This window comes from Sturnira hondurensis, unplaced genomic scaffold (genome assembly GCF_014824575.4).
Source record: "Sturnira hondurensis isolate 20B ecotype Veracruz unplaced genomic scaffold, ASM1482457v3 Scaffold0012467, whole genome shotgun sequence".
In the NCBI taxonomy this organism is placed as follows: Eukaryota; Metazoa; Chordata; class Mammalia; order Chiroptera; family Phyllostomidae; genus Sturnira; species Sturnira hondurensis.
In genome coordinates this window covers 1,339,991-1,363,491 of record NW_028085098.1, presented here as the reverse complement: position 1 = coordinate 1,363,491, position 23,501 = coordinate 1,339,991, and the positions used below count along the sequence as shown (strand labels likewise).

Sequence of the window (23,501 nt, the reverse complement as noted above, 5' to 3'; positions counted from 1 at the left end):
CATCTCTTGAATCCCATTGTTACCTCTGGCCTGCAGTTGCTCCTTGTACCTGCTGTGTGGGAAGAACAGAGAGCCAGACCTCTGAGCCACCTCCCTCACATGTGTCTCAGCGCTGGACCTGCCCCTTTCCTTCATCCTGGGGCCCCTCTCCCTGTGGCACAGCTGGCATTCCTATTTAGGTCCAGCCTTAGAGGCTGCTTTTCTTCTTTGGTTGTCAAACTACAGTTAGTTTATATTGATTTTCAAACTAATTGAGCATAGTAGTACAGGTTAAACTGTAAGTCGATACTTTATTATGGTAAATAACGTTTTCATTTCTAAGAGCATAATAATCATTTAGTAGTCTTACTTGTGGATGGGAAGTTGATTAAATGACCAAAATAATATGGAATGTATTAATGTTTTACATACTTTAAATTAAAAAGTTGTATAAGTTTTGTTTCATACTTTTAAATTTTTCTTTTCATTCAGACCTCTACCTCATTACCGAAATGGAAAATTATATTTTAAACCCATTGGAGATCCAGTCTTTGCCCGAGATTTGCTAACATTTCCAGATAACATAGAACATTGTGAAACAGGTAGAGGAAATTATTTTATATAGATGTTACATTTGTGAACCAGAGCTATAAATTACTGATTATGGAATTTATGTTTTTATTTAGCTTATAAGTAATAGTTTTATTAATATTTAATTCTCTCAGTTTTTCCAATTATAGGTGAGTGTTGAATAAAATTCTATTGTTAGCATTCTTTGTAAGAAAAATGTTCAGTTTGTGTTAATACTTTAAATATGACCAAAGAAGACGTCATAATTTTAAAATTTTATTTATTGAATTTTTTAGTATTTGGTATGCTATTAGGAGACACCATTATTTTGGATAATTTGGATGCTGCCAATCATTATAGAAAAGAGGTATGTATTTGAATCTTTTTTAATTTGTAACTCTAATTCTAATATGTAGTTTTAAATTTTAATACATGATAGACCTATATGGAAAATAATCTTATGACACATGCAAATCACTAACTAATCTTGTCAAGACCAATTTAAACCCTACATATTGATAAGCAACATTAAATTGGGCACAATGTGAATGTGCCAACGTGCAAGTTAAAGTGAGATGTTTTGGGGCTATGAAATGAACTGAGACACAAAACATCTATTATTGATGATAGTACTGGAAAAAGAATACTCTCAGATAATGTTGGTGAAAATATAATTTTATATAGCCCTTATCTATTAATTGTTAGGGCTACTGTAACAAAATACCACAGACTGGGTTGCTTAAACAATAGAAACTCATTGTTTCTCAGTTCTGGAGGCTTGAAATATGAATTCAAGGTATGAGGAGGATTGATTTCTTTCTGAGGGCTGTGAGGGAAGGATGTCTTCCAGGCCTCTGTCCTGGGTTAGTAGATGGTCACCTTCTTATGTTCACATTGGTGCACAACTTTATTCTCATAAGGACACTGCTCACTGGATTAGGTCCTGACCTAATTACCTCATTTTAATTTGATTAGTTTTGTAAAGACATTATTTTCAAATAAGGTCACATCCTGAGGAACTTGGAGGTTAGGACTTCAACATACAAATTTTGAGATACACCATTAAAACCATAATACCTTTGAAGGCACAGATTGGCAATGTAAATGTTTCAGTCATCAACTGCTACATAACAAGCACTTCAAAAGTTGCTTTAAACAGTAACAACATGTTAGTTCTCATGTCTCTGTGGGTTTCTCCAGGTAGTGATGATCCTTTCCCAATAAACTGGAATCCCAAAGGACTAAACCTTAGTGTAAGGGTAAGCAAAGAAATATACCTGCCCATCTCAACTCCAAGTGCCTCTGGAGACTGGCTGCAAAAAAATTGCCTCTTTGGCCCTAGCTGGTGTGGCTCAGTGGAGTGAGTGCTGCTGACCTGTGAACTAAAGGGTCACTAGTTGGATTCCTAGTCAGGGCACAGGCCTGGGTTGCCGGCCAAAGTCCCCAGTAGGAGGTGTGTGAGAGGCAACCACACATTAGTGTCTCTCTCTCTCTGTTTGTCCCTCCCTTTCCCTTTCTCTAAAAATAAATAAATAAAAATCTTGAGGAAAAAAAACCCAACAGTTGTCTCTCTTGAACCTTCAACACTAAGTAAAAGGAAAGAAAAAAATACTAAGTTGTTTTCCTGGAGAATTCAGTATAAACAAATCCACCCTTGTGTCTGTTTGCAATCTGCGTTCCTGATACTTGGATGGTCTGAAAAGCCTGAGGGTAAACATTTGGTTTCGTATAATGCTGAACTGCTAATGTCCTTAGATATCTAATCAGAGGAAACAGAGTTCCTCTGGAGGAATTCACCTTTATCATAGAACTATAATTTTTATTTTGAATATAAGAGCAAATTTTTAAAAATATATTTAATGTAGTTCAAGAAATGGAAGTATTGAAAATTAGGAAAGAACAAGTCCACTGAAAAATTGGGACAACTATAATTGAATAACAAAAAAATAAAGCTTCTAAAAATAAAAAATATAATAAATACTCACTGAATAGGTTTAACAGCTTAAGAGAGAATAATGCATTAGGAAGTAGGTAAGAAAAATTATACAGTCTGCAGCTCAGAGAGAAGGAATATAAGAGAAAAAGGTTGAGAATCATGAAGGATAGAATGAAAAAAATCTCAAAAAAAGAAGTCTAATTATCGTGCCAAGAAGAGGATCATGGCAATACTTGAAGAACTAATGGATAAAAACTTTTTAGAACTGATGAAAGGTACCGATTCATAGCTTCAAAAAAAACAACCCATAGAACATATGTGACAAAAGCAGGTACAGTATATTTTTCTCATAATTGGTATAGCATGCATTGATTTCTTCCAAAGTTTTAAATGAGGCTATATGTAATTCCAGTGGTTAAATATTGTTCCAAAGTTCCTCTGAGAAAATGGTTTTTTGGCACCCCTTAGTAACATTGTAAGATTTCAGTAGTCTTTGTTACTGTTTTCTCATCCTAAATTTTTCATGCCATTTATACTACTTCAACCCCGTATGTATTCTGTCCTTTGCTAGTCCCTGCAACAATTGTGCATCATGTATTTCCCAGAACAGTAGGGCTCACTGAATTTGTAAACGCTGTTCATTACCATTTTTTGTCTTGATAGAGAGAGTGAATTATACAATTGAAGGATACTTTGAGCATTGAAAAATTGTCCATGAAAGTAATATTAGCAGATGATGTAAAAAGAGAACCAGTTATAATTTATATTGTCAGTCTGTTAAGAAAATAGACAAGTTTGTAAATTTGAGTGTTTGTTACTATTTAAGTGGTATCATATTCTTAAAAATATTGCTTGACTCCTGGATAAATGGAAAATACAAGAATCCAGTTTGTATTTTTAATGTTCACTTTCAGAAAACATATAAATACAAACCAAAACTAAGAAAGTAAGATGTTATTGTTTGTTTTAATAAAAGATGCATTTTACCAAAGAATTCACCACGTTTTCCTTAAGTATGCATCTTATTGCATTTAAATTTGTTTTTTTTTTATATCCAATTTGGGGGGGGGGAACATCTAAAGTGCCCTTGGAATTATATCAAAGGAGTAAATACTGGTCATGATTTTCTATTACATGACCTACTTTTTCATTTTTAAAATATCAAATTTTATGTAATCTTTTGTTTTTATGATTCAGAGACTATTTACCCTCAAAATTAGATTGGAGTAGGTATTTTTACATGTTAAGTTATGATGTTCTTCAGTAACTTTTTAATTTCTGCATTTTACTTTACTGTGTGGATGTACCATTGCTTACGTAACTTACTGAAACATGTAAGTTTTGTATTTTTCATTTAGGGCATATTGTTCACATCTGTGATTATTTTTTCAAAGTAAAGTTTTAAAAGTGGAATTGCTCGGTCATGCAAAATATTAAGCTGCTTAATACCTGTCACATTTCCTTTTAGAAGGGCTGTCCTAGAGGAGATTAGTTCAAAAGACCCTTTCTCCATACCTCTCCCAACGTGTAGTGTGGTGCGTGATGTATGTTGTGTGTGTGTGTGTGTGTGTGTTAACATTTTGAGTAGTGAAAATATCTCATTTGAATTCTGCTTCTCTGATTACCAATGAAGCTGAAAGTTTTGTTTTTTTATTTCCCAGACCTTTTTTGAAAGGACATTCTTAAAGATCACAAAATACTAAATTTAATGTCCCTCTTTTATTATCTCACTCCTCTAAAGAACTTAATTCTTGACTAACTTGTTTTCATGACTTAGTTTTACTACATAGTTCCAGTTTCCTGGCTCTCACATTTCTAGCTCTTTTACTTCCCACAATTGAAATTGTAGTATTTTCTTCTGAAGATTCAGCCCTATGCTTTTCAGTCTCATATTCTCTCTTTGCTATTTTTTGGTCATCTGGAAAATACATATTTAACTGAAGGAAATTGGGCTAGTGATGCTGCCTTGATAGTGTGGCATGGCTTTCAGAAGCGCAGACTGCTCTGTCTAGTGCCTCTCTCTTCCTCTTATCAATGAGGCTATCATTTTGACTTTTTTCCACCTGTGTTGTCATTATTCTAACTTTAGCTAATACTTGAGAATTATTCATCCTCATTCATTGCCCTGCCTCTGTTTTGTCTGTTTATCTTACACATCACTAGCCTATTAAAATAGTTATAAAATACTAGCATGAGCATGTCATTTCTAATCTCAGAACCCTTAAATGGTTTCCCTTCTCTTAGAACAATTGAAATAAGTTTTATAGACTCCATAATTATTATATGTTTGCTTAAAATAGGTTGTTAAAATTACACACTGTCCTACGCTGCTCACCAGAGATGGAGATCGCATTCGAAGTAATGGAAAGTTTGGGGGCCTTCAAAATAAAGCTCCTCCAATGGACAAACTTCGGGGAATGGTATTTGGAGCTCCTGTACCAAAACAGTGCCTGGTTTTAGGGGAACAAATAGGTAGGTTGAGTAAGTACTTTGACAACAGTTTCTCATTTGATTTTAATCCTTTATTTGGGGCTTGCATATTGATATCCTAACATGAAAAATTAACCAGTAACAAACACTAATAAAATGTTTGTTTAGGGCATGTGACCTCCCTCCACCATTTCCTTCTATAGGCTGTCACCTTGTTTTAGTCAGCTAAAATAATTGCTTTTACATCTGTGCTCTGAACTGTATATACAGGTGGTCAGCATCCCTAACCCTATGTTGTTCAAGGATCACCTGTACTTTTACAGGAGGTTCCATATAGGCTGTCCTTAGAGCCTATTTATATAGTTCTAATATGCTTGGACACATACCTTTCCAACAAAAAGTAGTCTGTTGTTTTTGTTAACTCGTCTGTAAAAAATGTTAAGTATACATAATATAAAATGTACCATCTTAACTGTCTTTAAATGTACAGTTCAGTAGTGTTAAGTACGTTCACATTGTTGTACAACTAGTCTCCAAAGCTGTTGTAATTTTTGCAAAACTAAAACTTTGTACATATTAAATAACAACTTCTCATTATTCCTTTCCCTTGTTTCTCCAAGCCCCTGGCAAATAGTAGGGTTTCTCTCTATAAATTTGGGTATGTTAGGTACATTATGTAAGTGGAATCATATAGTATTTGTTCTTTTGTGGCTGGTTTATTTCACTTAGCATAATGTCTTCCAGATGCATCTATGTTACAGCCTGCGTCAGAATACCCTTTCTTTTTAAGGCTGAATAATAAATACTCTATTGTGTGTGTATATCATATATTTTTGTTGGCTTTTATTGAAGTATATTAAACATATAGAAACATGTACATTTCATAAACATGCCAATTTATAAATTTTCATAATGTGGACACTGCCCCCGTATTAAGAAATAGAACATTGCTGGCACCACAGAAGGTCTCCCAGGCCCTTTTCCAGTCACTGTCCAACCCCCCTCTCCAAAGGATAGCATCTTTCCTAATTTAAAACAGCATAGACTAGCTTTGTCCATTTTTGTACCTAATGTGAATGGAATCATGCTCTTGTGTGTCTGGCTTTGTTCATTCAATACTATATGTATATTTGTGGTTCATTTACATACCAGGATTGTATTCCATTGTGTAGATATATCATAGTTTATATCCGTATTCCAATGTTGAGGAATTTGGATAGTATCTAGTTTTCTGTTACTACTTCAGCCCTCAATAATGTTCAAAGTAGTAGTTGGGAAACATAGTGGAAAGAAGGTTGTTTGTCTTCCTTTACGAGATGGTCAGTCAGTTACAGGTCTAAGAGGAGACCAGAAAGGCTCAGGAGAAGTTCATTACACTCACAGGTCCTGGAGACAGGAGGCCCCACACACCCTGCAGGATCAGCATGGTCAGGAGGCAGAAGCCGGGAAGGAGAGTGCTGGAGCCACAGCCTTTTCGGGGTTTCTGCAGGAAACACAGGGCTTGACAGGGTAAACAGTTTAGGATTGACTAGTTTGAGTAATTCTAATGGTCTTTTGGTTATAGGCGTGGTCTCTAGCCAGTTGCCTGGTACCTGGTCCCGAGATGATAAGGCAGAGGAATATTGCTTCTTGGTGTGCACAGACCAGAGAGAGGAGGCTTGGCTCTGGACTGGTTAGTTGCATATCAGAGGCATGCTTAGGCCTTTGGTATCTCAAGAGTTAGCTGACTCTGGGAGGGGCAGTCCCTTTCCCAGCCAGGAAGGTTTTTTCAGGATATCAAAATATCATAATCTATAGAAAATTAAAATTATATTCAATACAAAGGTTCATACTTCAGTTTATGATGGCACTGAATGCTTGTAAAAATCTCTATAGACAATAACATAAACTGATAAGAAATCAGAAAAAACCAATTCAGTCAAGGCAGTGAATGAACATAAAAAAGCCTCAATCCTTGTAACTCTAGCAGTACAGTTTATAACAGTGCTCCCAAACAAAAAGAATTACCTGTAGAACATTTAAAATACACAGGTGCTGTAGTGACAGCATTTCCAGTTTCCCTGAGCATCTGAATGTCAATATAACAGTAAGGCATTATCTATAGATCTTAGGGAAGAAAAGACTGTAAGTAAAGATTTCTGAGCAATATTGGATTGTTTATATATGTAAGGTTGACAAATAATACAAGGATTTCAAAAATACAAGTTACTTATCCTTCTTGTTAAATATCTTTTTTAAAATATTTTATTTATTTATCTTTAGAGAGGAAGGGAAGGAGAGAGGAAGGAAACATCAATGTATGGTTGCTTCTGGTGCATCCCCTGCAGGGAACTGACCCCTGCCGGAAACTGGCCTGCAACCCAAGCATGTGCCCTGACTGGGAATCGAACCGCGATCATCTGGTTCGCAGGCCCGCGCTCAATCCACTGAGCTACACCAGCTAGGGCTAATATCTTTAAATATCTACATACATTCTATGTACAGACTAATGACTCAACAATAAGAACTCAATTATTAGACAGTTTTTAAAAAAATCAAATGAGACACTTTAAGATTACTGATAGGTATAAAGTACTTTTCGTTGTAAACAATAGCAGCCAGCCCTGACCGTTTGAAGCAAAACAGAATTGTATTGGAAGGGAACTGGAAGAAATCACAGACTCAAAAGAAGTTGGAAACAGTCAAGACAAAACCAAGAATGGCTTCTGGGACATTCAGCAGCCTTCAGTTCCTTGTACCACCACCGTGGAGTACATTTTCTAACAACTCAGATTCTACCTAGGAGAGAAATTTTCCCTCCTGAATCACAGCCATAGTAAAAATCAGATAGAACAGAGCTTTGAGGAACCTCTTTCTAGAATATCATGGAATGTTTGCAGAGAAAAAGGAATTTTCAACTAGACAACCACCACAAAAATTGTAATAGCAAAATTAAAAGCAGAGTTGTTTGTCTTCTAAATAATTTTACTACACAGTGTTTTGCATTATGGTATTTAATATGAGATAATAGCAAATCAGAGCAAAAAAAGAAAAATGAATATACATGTTATGAAATAAGACGTTGAGTAACATGTAAATACATTAAGTTCTTTGATTAAAAAGCAAAGATACTTAGATTTTAAAATATCCTTTTCCATGTATTTTCTACTTCTACCCCAGTGAAGAGTGTGTCACTTTTATAATCAGGAAAAAATTATTAATTATTTTTTAATACTCATGTTCTTTGAACCAGTAATTGATCTAAACAGACAAGACTTTCATTCAGATGACTTTTGCAGCCTTGTTTTTCAATCAAAGCATTAGAAATGTTAAATGCTTTAATTGAATTTATAATCTGGGAAATGTCTATTATAATGTTAAATGGAAAGTGGTTAGAAAGTATAAATCCAGATACCACACATGTGGAAAATTAAACCTGCAAATTTGTCTAATGAAAAGACAAGATGCCCTGGCTGGTGTGGCTCAGTGGATTGAGTGCTGGTCTGGGAACCAAAGGCTCACCGGTTTGATTCCCATTCAGCTCACAGGCCTCAGTTGCAGGCCAGGTTCCCAATAGTGGGTAACTCGAGAGGCAGCCACACGTTGATGTTTCTCTCCCTCTCTCCCTCCCCTTCTCTCTAAAAATAAATAAGTAAATAATAAAATGACCAAAAAAGTGAGATGGTAAGCCTACCAGTTTTTACCCAACTTTCCTTTTTATTTTTTTTCTGTTATCCCAGATTTTCTATAGAGATGTTAAAAAAATCAGTATGGACATTATAAAAACCAGGATATGGACAGAAGAAAGGAAAGTTTTTAACATCTGAAGACAGGAAGATCTTTTAAAATAATAAGTAATCAATATATAGTTTATAATCATTATATCCTCAAACTAGTTAACACTTTTATGTTTATACATTCCAAATATGTAGACCAGGTTAGACATTATTTACATTTTATTATGCCATGATTAATTTAATTTAATATTTACCTTCTCAGTTACTACTATCCATTTTTTAAGTTAAACCATTCCTAATGTTTTTTTAGATATAGTAAACAAGATTAAGTGCTGTGGTTTTTAGGGCAAGTATGTTTTGTTTTATTGTGGAAATAAACTGAGTATATAATGAATTCCCATGGACCTATCAGCTATTTTTATTTGTTATAACTACCCCTCTCACAATTTGCCACCCTCCTCCTCTCCCTGGGTAGATTATTTGGGAACAAATCAAAGTGGAAATTCTAGTGTGTTTTTCACATAATTTGTCCTCAGTCATCAGGACTTAATCGGTTTTTCTTGCCAATACATTCTTAGAATCATGTAGCACACAAAGTTTGAAGAGACCTAAACATTTTTATTAAAGTCTTACCTGCCTACCTAACAGCTTAAATCTTCCAGTGGTAAGAAAGTTGCTTCTGCCTTCTAGGTAGCCTTAACTTGCCTAAGAACAGCCCTTTAGATATACTTTCAGTTCTTTGCATTATTTCTAGTAGCTTTGCTTATATAGTCATTCCCTTAGATACATTGAAATAATTTGTACCTCAAATCTGAATATGTGTCATACAGAAATTAATGCATTGTAATTTTAGTTTCCTTCCCTTTAACTGATTTTTTAAAGTATTTTACTGTTTTCATAGTAAAGTTTCATCAGTTTCTATTTTTTCCAGAGAAAAAATTTCAGACAACAAATATTGTAAAAGCTCAAAAATCATTTATAAGCAGAATTGAATGCAAATTTTGAATTTTTCTCTTTGGCAGAATTCTCGTAAGTTTAGTTAGGAAGTACTTTTAGTGACACTATGGTAAATAGAAGTTACATTTTGTATAAAAATTAGGGATTGATAAGGCATATTAAATTAAGCTGCTACTGTCCACTTTATGCATAAAATATGAACCTGCTGTTAGTGCTACAGTTAATGGAAAATATTTAATATTATAAATAACAAGACTAATGTTTTATTAAAATATTTAAATATAAATTGCATTTCAGTCCTTAGTGATTTGAAGTTTTATATTGTCTCCTGAAGTGCAACAGGTCTGGATGCTATTTTGAACTCATTCACATATAAAATAAGTATATTTTATGCATATAAAAAAGGGATTTTTACTATGAAAGTGGAAGTACTACCAAATCAGAAAGCTGTTTTTTTTCTAGGTACCTTCAAGCGGTCCCAGTGAGTCATAAAGAATTTAGGAACATTAAGGACCTTGTCCTCACTCAGTTACACATGTAGAATATGTATTTAAATATATGAATATGTTCATAAACATACACAGATACGCTTAGATGTGTATTTGCTCATTCACTCTTAGATTCCCAGAATGCTAGATAGTTTTCTTTTTAAATACTGTTCCTGACCCTTAAAATATAGAATATCTCATTTTATATCTTATATCTAATATACCCCGACTCTTAAATAATTTCTTTCATAGTTTTATGTGTAAACTACTCTATACATTTGTTAAATGTTTCAGTATTTCATTCCCATGAATGATAAAAGATATTGATCATTTTTTTATGTGATTGGCATCTCAAAAGGCCAGATAGTAAATATTTTAGGCTTTGTGACACAAGAAGCAAAGTCAAGGGTTGTATGAAAGTAAATGACCATTTATAATATAACCATTAAAACTTGTATAGAGCAGCCCTGGCTGGTTTAGCTCAGTGGATTGAGCGCAGGCCTGTGAACCACACAATCTAGGTTCGATTCCCAGTCAGGGCACATGCCTGGGTTGCAGGCCAGTTCTCAGCAGGGGACTCACAAGAGGCAACCATGCATTGATATTTCTCTCCTTCTCTCCTTCCCCTCTAAGGATAACTAAATAGAATATTTTTTTAAAAAAACTTGTATAGAGCATTCTTGGCCCATGGACTGCAGCTTGCTGGCCCCCGGAGTAGAGTATAGTCACCGTATTTAATATTTAGTGTCTAATAAATCATAGAGGTGATAAATAGTATAAGGTAATATATTTTAAGACAAGTTATATAAGGAAAGATAATTTTTTTATCAAAAGTGCATTTTTGAACCTGTGTTCAAAGTAATGGTCATGTCTGTTAGAAGCAGTGATTTTCTAACAGTACTGTATATATTTAATGTATTTGTAGCCCCCCTCAAATTTGTATGGAATAAAATTGAATATTAAACAGGATGTAAATATTGACTGAGTGAGTGATCCTATTTACAGAGCACTCTTATGTTGAAAACTCCTTACAAAGAATTAAACTTATTAAAGTTAAGCCATTGAAGAAAATTAAATTTAACGAGCCAACAGTCTCATGCTGGAATCTAAACTGTACTTTTTAAATTTTATTTGCTTAGAGTGAACATTTTGTGTTAAAAGTAGCTCCCACCTGTTACTATAACATAGTACCCAGTGTTGCTAATTCTTCTTTCCTAAAACCCTAATTTGATGTGATAATTAGTTTTAATCAAATGTCTTTGGTTTTTTTGCAGATCTTCTTCAACAATATCGTAATGCTGTGGACAAGTTGAACAGTCTGACCAAGGACCTTAATAATGAATTAGAGTACCTTCAGTCTCCTGAAATGAAGAAGAAGAAACATGAACTTGATGAACAAGAGAAAAGTCTGAAGCTAGTAGAGCAACAACTAGGTATTTACTTATTACATTTTGTTAATGCCTACTTTATCTGCATGAAGGTAAATATTTATGATTAAAGAGGTTCACCCATAAAAAGAAAGAATGTGAATGATCCAGAACTTTATCTCAACTCTAAGTCATCTGAAAAATATGGTTATAAAAAAAGGTTATAAACTCTTCTCTCGGCAGGAGTAGTAAGAATCATTCTCAGTATTATTTATTAATTGTTTTTTATAAATTAAGATGTATTTGCTTTTCTTGATTATAATTCTAATCTTTTAAAACTTAATTTTCTACCTTTATAGCTATAACTCTCACACCTAAATGTAATGATTCATTACGTCATCCAACAAAGGTTGAAATGACAGATTGTCCAATTCCTCCTAAAAGAATGAGAAGAGAAGTTATAAGACAAAATAGGTAAGTCTGTTTATGACCTGTCAGTTATCATTGGTTAGTTTATCAAAGCTCTTGTCTCAGTACGCTTTAAAAAATAGCATGAGTTTATTTCTAATATCCCCCTTGAGCCAGAATGATTTTTTCATGTGAACTAAATGATGGATAATGAAGGAAAACATCATCATTATATTTTCCTAGGAAACTCCAATTTTTTAGATTATTTTTGGTAATTATTTGGAAAGTTTTGATGGTTTATTTTTATGTTATTTTTAAAGTTAAGGATTTAAATTGCTTTTCTGTTGTTTGGCTTAACTTTCAAATACAATGCTTTCTACTTCATAGGATCAGCAACTTGATAAAAATAGAATATGCAAAACCATTTATACATTACTTATTTAAAAATTGCTTACAATATTTAGTTTGGAAAATTAGATATACCATTTAAATAGCTCATCAAAATACCAACAAAGCTTTCAGCAGCCTAACTCAATGGTACAAAAGCTATACTTTTTAGATGAGATTCTAGTAAGGCCATAACGCAGAAGGATACCATAGTACAACAGTTTTTTTATACATTATTGCAAAAAGTTTAAATACAGACTTTTTTAAAAATATTTATTTATCTTTAGAGGGGAAGTGAAGGAGAGAGGAAGGAAACATCAGTGTATGGTTGCTTCTTGTGCATCCCCTGTGGGGAACTGGCCTGCAACCCAGGCATGTGCCCTGACTGGGAATCGAACCGCGATCGTCTGGTTCGCAGGCCCGCACTCAATCCATTGAGCTACACCAGCCAGGGCTAAATACAGTCTTTTGAGACTGTGGTATTTATTTGATATTCCATGCCCTTTCTATCTACATATTCTGCATTTATGCAGTAACTATATGAATGCTGATTTTGTGCCATATATTGCTGGGTGAATAGAAGTGGGAAGCATAGGAAGGAATTTAATTCATTCCATATAATACATGCCTTAAGGCATTAGAGCTTAAATCTTTCACAGGTTTGAGAAGGGCTCAATTTAACAAGTGTACAGGAGATATGGGGAGTTTAGGAACAAGCTAAGTGATGCTACCAACAAGCAGTCAGCCAAATCCAGAGTGTCAAGAATAGGATATTGTACAGGAAAGGTCACTGCTTTTGTTAAGAAATCAATGACCTAAAAGAAGGATGAACTGTTTATTGCAGAATAAATGAGACTGGATGATCAACAGTCAAATGTAGTATGTAGACCTTTTTTTTGGATCCGAATTTGAATCCTTAAAATGACAACTTCCAAAATATTTGGAGAAATTTGAATGTCACCTGGATGTTAGCTATATTAAGAAACTGTTAATTTTGTAATTTTGCATATAATAACATAGTATTTATATTAAAATATATTTTAGAAATGTGAAGTGAGGTATTAGTTAAGTAACTTAATGTCTAGGATATATGCTAAAATATTGCAGGAGAAAAAATATGTGACAGGATATCAAAACAAGATTGGTCAAAATGTTATAATTATGCAGGTTTCTCATAATTTTTGAGTATGTTTTATTGAAGATGGGGAGCATATTTTAGTTTTCTAAGAGACAAGTAAAGAAATTTTCTGTTCTAAAGTACATATACTTGAAGCTTCATCATAGCCTCAGCACTGAATTAGCCGAAGACTTTACAATTACAATAGTATTACTACAGATATCACTGATTTTGATCTTATTCATTAAGATTTTTGTTAGCAATTCAGAGGTGGGATGGACTAAAGTTGTTTATCATTAATTTGTTGGTAGTAGTACCATCACTTACGAAGTCATACATTACATACAGTAAGTCAAATGGTAAAGATTGTGTTGTACTGTAATGTGAGCCACACATGCGATTTGAAATTTTCTAGGAGCCATGTTAAAAAAAACATTAATTTTAATAATAGATTTTATTGAATCCAGTCTGTAAAGTACCCATTGTAACGTGTTATCATTGTAACATTGTACAAAGTTATCATTATAACATGTAAACAGTGTGAAAAATTATTAATGAGGTATTTAAATTCTTTTTTTCGTACAAAGACTTCAGAATTCTGAAGACAACACATCTCTATTAGGACTAGCTATGTTGCAAATACTCTGCAGCCACATATGGCTAATTGTTACCATGTTCATAGGCATAGAAAGAGCTTATGATGATAAAATCTTGTGTCCTGTACATCTTCACCTTTTTCCATTACCTAGAGGCAACCTTTGTTTTAAATGTTTAGTTTTAGTTATTTTGATATTGCCTCCATTTTTTGTTTTTTTCCTTTTTTTCCTTTTTTCCCCCTTTTTCTCCATTTTTTTAATATACTTAGGTCTGTCTTATCAGTTTTCAGACAGTACAGCTCACCCAACTCCCTGATGTGGAGGCTTGTCTTCCCTGATCTACCTAATGACTTTTGGACTGAATTGTCCTGAAATATTTTAGATTTATTTTTCTATCATGATTATTTCATGATCTTCTATCCAGCAACCACAACCAAGTCATCCATGTTTTTTCAAAGGTAGAGAGCAGTAAACCACATAACATTATTGTGGCTCTGTAAAGTTAGTACTAGGCAAAGTTGTGTGCTAGGATTGCATGTTTTTCTCTATAAAATTCTAGGTTACCAGTCAGTGTTTTAAACATCAGGATCAAATAAATCTTGCACATTGTATCAGTTCTTAAAATCATGTTAAATTTTAATCCAGTTCTTATTTGGACTGTTTCTTGGATGTTATTTATTTTTTTTCTGGAGTTTCTAATTGTCTTCCTTTTTTCTTTCACTGTCTTGATCACATACTCTTCCTCCTGCTCCAGTGACTACTATCTATGTAGGCCTCCTGGGTCTTCCCTTGGCTACTGCGCTCTTGGGTTGGATCCTCTGTGTCTTGGATGCCTTGCTTTTCTCTTAAAACTTTTTTAGAAGAAGTGTTTACAAAGAAATTTGAAGCTCTTGCAGGTCTGAAAATGTCTTCATTCTGCCATTACATTTGATTGAAGTTTCCTGGTAACAGTAGGATGGAAACAGGCTAGAATATACTAAAGGAGGAAGGACTGGGAAACAGTCTAGAGACAATGGCAAGAGACAAAAGGGGGATTAGAGCAAGATGGAAACGGAGAGGAAACCAACAGCCTAGAATGTTCAAACCAAAATTTTGAAAGCTTTGTTCTCTTGTTTCCAGGCATTACAGCTACATCACAGAGTTAGATAACAATGATAATTAGTTAATTAAATATTAGTATATTGACCTTAGGTATAGTTGGTAGCACTCTAGAGGCTTGTCTAATGCTGCCATCTAGGGAGCTAGCAACCTGATAGTTGGCTCTCCAGCTACATACTTAAAGCAAAGCTGACCCTGCTCTGACCTGTCCCACTTAAATTTCCACTCAGTAAGGAGACTTGATGGGAAAATCATTCTGTTTTTTCAAGAGAAGAATAAATCCAAGCCAGCAGCACCGTCCTGTTTTAAATATAATCATACAGCCCCGGCTGGTGTAGCTCAGGGGATTGGGCATGGACTGCAAACCAAAGGGTCTCTGGTTTGATTCCCAGTCAGGGCACATGCCTGGGTTGCAGGCCAGGTCACCAGTAGGGGGTGCACAAGAGGCAACCACACCTTGATGTTTTTCTCTCTCTCTCTTTCTCCTTCCCTTCTCCTCTCTCTAAAAGAAATAAAGTCTTTTTAAAATAAAAAATAAATAATGTAATCATACAACCAAGAATCATCATGTATACATACATATGAGAAAAAATCCAAATAGTAAAACCAACCCTGAAGATAATTCAGTAAAACTTTTTAAAATTTGTAATTTTTAATGATATTGCAGAAGGACTTATATTTACAAAACTTGGGGAGTATTAAAAGAAAGATACAGGTGGAACAAGGTTATAGATTACAAATACTGTTATTGAAAAATATTCAAAGGACTAAGGACCCTGGATTCAGTCAGAAATCGCCCCCATATACCAGGGTTTGGGGTTTTATCTCTGGTTAGAGCACGTACAAGAATCAACCAATGAATGCATAAATAAGAGGAACAACACATCAATGTTTCTCTCTCTCAAATCAGTAAATAACATTTTGTTTTTTTTTAAAAAAAGGTCATTGGCCCTGTATGGGGGTGGGGGAAATCAAGGAACTGAAAAAGAAACTTTCTAGAAAAATTATGTGAAGACAAAGATGGAGACATAGAGAACCAGTTCAATTAGGAATGTTAGAAAGAGGAAAATGGAGAAGAAAAATACATAGAAGAGAGTTTTCCAGGGATGAATGGAAGGGCACAGTGACTGACAAAAGAGGCATCAAGAGAATTCATAGTAAAATTTTGGAATATTGAGGAAAGGTAGAAGAGTGTAAATTTTTTCAGAGAGTCAAAGGGAGAACCATATCGACAATGCAGATTTTAACACACAGAAAACAAACACCGAAAACTCAGCTCTTGTTACTTAGCTTTGTGTTGACAGTGTTTGAAGTTTTAGATTAAAAGTTTGGTATACTCTAGCCTGTGGCTCCCTCCCTTTTTGCATCTTATCTTTGGGAAATTTAAAATCACTTTAAATTTCTTAAGTTTCTATATAAAATTTAACTTTCTGTTTAATTGGTAATGTCCTCATACGCAGTCTTGGTCTGTACTCCATAAAGTTTTTTAAAAAAATTTTTGGAGTACACTTTATGACTTGGCAAAATGTGCATGACACGTAACGTTAAATAATTAAGAAAAACGTAAAATTATACATGGCATGATCTAAATTCTCTTTAAAAATCACATACACATGCACACACACAAGACTGGAAGAACGCATACAGGCAGTGGAATTATAAGTAATTTAAAATTTCTTATGCATATCTAAACTAATTCTTTTTTTCAAAAACATCTTTATTATATAATGTCATTTACAGTTATATCATTGTAACATTTTAAAAATTATTTTTGCATTTTTTTAATTTAGTTACAGTTGTCCTACCTTTTTCCTCACTGCTATCCTCATCCCTCCACTACTCCCACCATCAATAACCATTGATGTGTCCATGAGTCCTCCAATAGAGTTCCTTGGCTTGTCCCTTCCCCTTCTTTCTCCTCTTGTCACCCCATCCCCAACCCTCTGGCCACTGTCAGTTGTTCTTTACTTCCAAGCCTGTAGTTCTATTTTGCTCATTTTTTTTTATTGACTAGGTTCCCCTTATAGGTGAGATCATAAGGTGTTTGTCTTTCACCACCTGGTTTAATTCACTTAGCATAACACTCTCCAGTTCCATCCATGCTGTTGTGAAGGGTAGGAGTTCCTTCCTTCTTTCTGCAGTGTAGTATTGCATTGTGTATGTTTACCATAGTTTTTTGATCCACTCATTTACTGATGGGCACTTAGGCTGTTTCCAGCACTTGGCAACTGTAAATAACACTGCTGTGAGCATAGGGGTACATAGATTCTTTTGAATTGGTGTTTCAAGATTCTTAGGGTATAATCCTAGCAGTGGGATCGCTGGATTGAAAGTCTGTTCCATCTTTAGTTTTTTGAGGAAATTCCATACTGTTTTCCACAGTGGCTGCACCAGTCTGTATTCCCACTAACAGTGCACTAAGATTCCCTTTTCTCCACAACTTCGTCAACACCTGTTTGTCGATTTATTAACAATGGCCATTCTGACTGGTGTGAAGTGGTATCTCATTGTGGTTTTAATTTTCATCTCTGTAACGGCTAGTGATGCCAAGCATTTTTTTCATGTGTCTGTGGACCCTCCGGATGTCCTCCTTGGTGAACCATCTGTTCAGGTCCTTTGCCCTATCATTGGCAAATATGTTTTCCCATTTGGTTGGTTCCCTTTCCATTTTGTTGATGTTTCCTTTCGCTGTGCAGAAGCTTTTTAAATTGATATAGCCCCATTTGTTTATTATTTTCTTTTTTAAAATATATTTTATTGATTATACCATTACAGTTGTTCTATTCCCCTTCTTCATTCCCCTCCACCCGCACACCCCCTCCCCCACCATTCTCCCCCCGTTAGTTTATAACCACGTGTTTCAACTTCTTTAAATTCTATATTTCCCCTACTATTCTTGCCCTCCCCCCTATCTATTTTCTACCTACTGTCTATGCTATTTTCTGTACCTTCTCCCCCCTTCTCCTCCTCCTACTCCCCTGTTGCTAACCCTCCATGTGTTCTTCATTTCTATGGTTCCACTCCTGATCTAGCTGTCTTCTTGGTTTGCTTTTGTTTTAGGTGTGGTTGTTAATAACTGTGAGTTTTCTGTCCTTTCACTGTTCATATTTTTCATCTTCTTTTTCTTATATAAGTCCCTTTAGCATTTCATATAATAAGGGCTTGGTGATGATGAACTCCTTGAACTTGACCTTATCTGAGAAGCACTTTATCTGTCCTTCCATTCTAAATGAAAGTTTTGCTGGATAAAGCAATCTTGGCTGTAGGTCTTTGGATTTCATGACTTGGAATACTTCTTTCCAGCCCCTTCTTGCCTGTAAGGTCTCTTTTGAGAAATCCGCTGACAGTCTGATGGGTACTCCTTTGTAGGTGACTGTCCCCTTATCCCTTGCTGCTTCTAGGATTCTCTCCTTCATTTTGGTCTTGGCTAATGTAATTATGATGTGCCTTGGTGTGTTCCTTCTTGGGTCCAACTTCTTTGGCACTCTCTGAGCTTCCTGGATTTCCTGGAAGTCTATTTCCTTTGCCAAACTGGGGAAGTTCTCCTTTATTATTTGTTCAAATATGTTTTCCACTCGTGGCTGTTTCTTTCCCCCTTCTGGTACCCCTATAATTCGGATGTTGGAACATTTAAAGATGTCCTGTAGGTTCCTAAGCCTCTCCTCATTTTTTTGAATTCTTGTTTCTTCATTCCTTTCTGGTTGAATGTTTATTTCTTCCTTCTGGTCCATTCCATTGATTTGAGTCCCAGTTTCTTTCCCTTCACTGTTAGTTCCCTGTACATTTTCCTTTATTTAACTTTGCATGCCCTGTACTTTTTTCTCTAATTTGTGACCATACTCAACCATTTCTGTGAGTATCCAGATTACCAGTGTTTTGAACTCAGCATCTGATAGGTTGGCTATCTCTCCATCACTTAGTTATATATTTTCTGGAGCTTTGATCTGTTCTTTCACTTGAGCCATATTTTTTTTGTCTCAGTGAGCCTCTTATGTAGTAAGGGGTGGAGCCTTAGGTATTGGCCTGGGTAGGGCAAACCCACATTGCTGTTGTGATACTGTATGTGGGGATGAGTGTGAGAGGGGACGATGCTGCTTGCTCAGCTCTCGGTAGGCTTTCAGTTACTTCCTGTGCTACCCACAAGCAAATTAGGCCCTTCGGGTGCTGCTTCCCAGGGGGTAGTTTTGCGTACATTCTAGGACCTTGTGGGTCTCTCCAGGGAAATCTTCTGTGAAGCTGGGAGTTTCTCCTGCATTTTCAACCCCCACAGGTTTTTTCATTCAGAGGTTTTGAGGCTTTATTTCCCTGCCCAGGAACCCTGGATTGCATGGTTTGTCTCACTCCCCAGTTGTGCCTCCCAGTTTATTAGCACGCAAATATGGGATTGCCCCGTCCACTAGGTAGTGAGCTGCCTTGCTCACCCTGATCCTCCAGCTACTGCCTTGCCCCGCGTCCTCTCCCACCCGGCTGCCTGTCTCTGTCCTTTCTACCAGTCTGGATGAATGTTTTTTCTTTAACTCCTTGGTTGTTAGACTTCATACAGTTCAGTTTCTGGCAGTTCTGGTTATTTTTTGTTTTTTAATTTGTGTTTTCCCTTCTTTTGGTTGAGCAAGGAAGCAAAGTGTATTTGCCTACACCTCCATCTTGGCCAGTTGTGTCCCTTAATTGTCTTAAAGCAGTCCCTTTAGCATGTCTTGCAGTGCTAGTTTGGTGGAGGTGTATTCTTTTAACCTTCTTTAGTCTGGGAAACTTCTTATTTCACCTCCCATTTTAAATGACAGCCCTATGGGTAGAGTAGTCTTGGTTGCAGGCCTTTGCTTTTCATTACTTGGAATATTTCTGGCCATTCCCTTCTGGCTCATAGTGTTTCTGTTGAAAAATCATCTGCTAGCCTTATCAGAACTCCCTGGTATGTTACTATCTGTTTCTCCCTTGCTGCCTTTAAGACTTTCTCTTTGGTTTTAAAAGTTGGCATTTTGATTCTGATGTGTCTTGGAGTGGGCCTCTTTAGATTTATCCTTATTGGGACCCTCTGTGCTTCCTGAATTTGATGGCTTTTCCCCTCTCCAAGTTAAGCAGTTTTCTGTTATTATTTTTTCAAACAGGTTTTCTATCCCTTGCTCTTTTTCTTCTCCTGGTATTCCTATGATGTGAATGTTGTTATATTTCATGTTGTCCTGAAGTTCTCTTAAACTATCCTCATACTTTTTGAGTCTTTTTTCATTTTGTTGCCCTACCTGGGTGTTTCTTCCTACCTTGTCTTCCAGCTCACTGATTTGGTCCTCTGCTTCATCCAGCCTGCTTGTAATTCCTTCTGATGTATTTTTTATTTCAGATAATGTATTCTTTGTTTCTTTCTGCTTCTTGTTTATAGTTTCTCTTTCCTTTTTCATGCTGTTGTAGTTCCTACTCAGTGCCTTGTAGTTATCACTGAGTTCATTGAGCATCCTTATAGCCATTTTCTTTATTCCTATGTCTGATAGAGTGCTTGCATCAATTTCATGTAGCTCTTGTACTGGGAATTCTTCCATTCCTTTCGATCAGGGTTTTTTCCTTGTCTCCCCATTTTAAGTGACCCTCTTTGTTTCTGTATTTCAGGATTCTCTGCTTTGCCGGCCTGTCTTTGTGGGTTGCCCTTCTGTGGTAGGAATTCTTTGGGACTCAGTGGTACAGTCTCTCTGATCTCCTTGTTTGGATGCTCTAGGGTTGCCCTTTTTTCTGTTTGTGTGGGCTCTCTTGTACTTGAGTATACTCCATAAGTTTTGAACTAATCTCAGTATCTCAAAAACATTTGAAATTAAAGTATTTAGTGTTGAAATAGTGGCGTATTTTATCCACACAATGAGGAACAAATTTAATAGTAGGAAAGAGTAACATAATGTATATGCTCATGTGTTTTTATTTATATTTGCATATGTATATTACATACATATTTATTATTCGCTTTTATACAGATTATATACCATATTTCATTCACTCTAAGATGTCAGTAATATAAAATAAAGTTATTTCATGAACATTAAAGAAAAACACTATATTCATGAGGTTAAAAGGTAGATTTCAGAAATGTTAAATGTGGAAAAACGTGGATCTTAGAGTCAACAAAATATATTTAACAACATATATTACACAGTAGACTTATTTTCTTTAATAGAGAGTTCAGTTTTCACTCATAAAGATCACAAATTAGCTCTTTATCAGAGATGTGTATCTTCCATTTGGAAATGCTAGTTCAGGGAACTGTCATTAGAAAATAAACTATTTAGGTTTTACCTGAACAAAAATATCTGTGTGTGTGTGTCTGTGTGTGTGTGTGTGTATGTGTATACACACCCCCAAGGTATTCACTATGTTCATCTCTACATGAATGGAACTGTAGGTATCTTTAAATGTTTTTTTTCTTTTGCAGTACTTTTGTAGTAAGCATTATAAGTGTTGTTAATTCTTAAAGCTGTAATTTAATTCCAGGAAAATGGGAGGAAGGTAAGGAAAATCTTCAGACTTCAGGTCTGAGAAATAACCATTGTAAAGAAGTGTGGTACAAATTACTTACCCCTGTTTCTGTATATGTTTACTGCTTTTATTTTGAGGCTTTCCTACTTTTTTTTTTCCGGCGTACATGTCAAAGTGATTATGTACAAGGATTTAATTAAATATATTTATACTGAGAATTATTATAATTAATAGAACATAGTTCCATTGCATATTTAACCATGCAGGTCTAATGAAGGAGTGGGAAAGGAAAATTTTGACACATGTAATTTATTCATTTTTTCCCATTATGACCAGGACTGTAACCAAAACAAATGTGTGAAAGGTGACAGAGAAGAGGGGACCTTTGGTCTCAGTAAGAATGCCCTGCCTTCTCAGCTCTCTTTCAGAAGACCAAGAAGGTGACTTACCAAAATGTATATTTCTGGGGACAGTACAAGAATCTGGGGCATTCATTTCCATGTCTGTCTAGAGGAGACTGGAAGCAACCATTCAGTTTTATGAATCTCACTGGACAATATGGATTTACTGTAATTATTCCAGCCAGCACGCCCTGTGGTTGTCATTACCTTGCAGATGTGTCAGAGGAAAATGTACAGAAATGGCAGTGACTGTAATACTGGCACATAGCATTTATTAATCCTGAAGAAAAGTATATGTACTATTTTTCAATATGATCACTATAGACATGCTAGAACTATTTCTTGGAAATAAGCTTTCTTATTACTTTTGTGTGAATTTATTTAACAAAACTGTTTTGTCTGTTATGTCTAAGGGTGGTTCCAAAGGTTAGGTACTTAATTTTAAATATGTGAGGAGACTCTTAATGAAGAATTCAAAATAAAAGTAGTCAAAAAAGCACAGGAATCTGGGAATTCAAGTGTTAAAATATGTAAAAAAATATTCACGAGTGAATTTGTGACAGCAGCAACATTTTAAATTTCTAAAGACTTACCCTGTATGTGTATAAAATCTGCCTCAGCATCCATTTTTATAAGTATCGTTTGACTATTAATACTAGATTATATAGTCTCAGCCTTAATTCTATATTTGCATTATTTTGTAATTTTTTATTGCTATTTTTAAAGGGTTAAAGAACTTGTACACTTCTACATTAATGCAATAAGGGCCTGCTAGGAAGTTGCCTCAGACGCATTTGAATTGTGTATTAAAGCTCACATGTCAACATACATGTCTTTGTGTAAGGTCAGTCATATCGGTCTGTGAAGTTACTTGATAAGAAAATACTTTTGGTACAGTTTTGTGTCCCAGGATATGTGTGTTTTTAAATCCTTTCTAAATACACAGTGAGGTTAACAAAGAGGATTGGCTTTTTTTCTAATTTAATAGATTTTTTCCCATTGAAAGCTTTGTAACAGTTATTACCTTGTAAACAACTATTACACTGATAACCTGTCTTTATAATTGGAAGTCATTTAACTGTTTTTGCTGAAAAAAGAAATAAAATGGCAATAATAGAATTAGCTAAAGCAGATTGGGTTTCTTTTAAGTGAAATTTATTATTATTTGTTCTTAAATACTAATGTAAATAGATAAAAGTACTATCTTCTATAATTATTACACTTTTGACTCTTTGACATGTTTATTTACAGTTATTTTGAATGGGTAGGATTAATTCAATTATATTTTTAGTATATAATTTTCATCTAATTTTTACTAAAAATTTTGAATTTGTATCATTTTTATACTGTTAAAATAACTTTTCAGTTATATCTGTTAAACGTTTTCATGGCATCATCTCTTCACATTCATGGTTATAGAATTATATTTATAAAATTACTTTTATACATGTTAATTTAAGAGTTTTATTTTGCATGCCTGTTGAATACTTAGTACCTGTTTTGACTTGCAAAAGAAGATACCATTCCTAGGTATCCATGAGGAATTGGTTACAGGACTTCCTGCTGGTACCATAATCCAGGACCACTCAAGTTCTTTA

The 23,501-nt window shown here is 34.9% G+C and overlaps 1 protein-coding gene across 1 annotated transcript in view; it reads left to right on the top strand.

Annotated features, from left to right (window-relative positions):
- The window catches only part of SMCHD1 (structural maintenance of chromosomes flexible hinge domain containing 1), a 156,031-nt gene extending 133,012 nt beyond the window's left edge, over window positions 1-23,019 (top strand). Inside the window, exons 43-48 of the mRNA XM_037060710.1 lie at window positions 472-581; window positions 846-916; window positions 4,786-4,957; window positions 11,351-11,509; window positions 11,803-11,917; window positions 21,839-23,019. Coding sequence (XP_036916605.1) covers window positions 472-581; window positions 846-916; window positions 4,786-4,957; window positions 11,351-11,509; window positions 11,803-11,917; window positions 21,839-21,863 — 652 coding nt within the window. The 3' untranslated portion in view covers window positions 21,864-23,019. The remainder of the gene's footprint in view (window positions 1-471; window positions 582-845; window positions 917-4,785; window positions 4,958-11,350; window positions 11,510-11,802; window positions 11,918-21,838) is intronic.
- The last annotated feature ends 482 nt before the right edge of the window (window positions 23,020-23,501 follow it).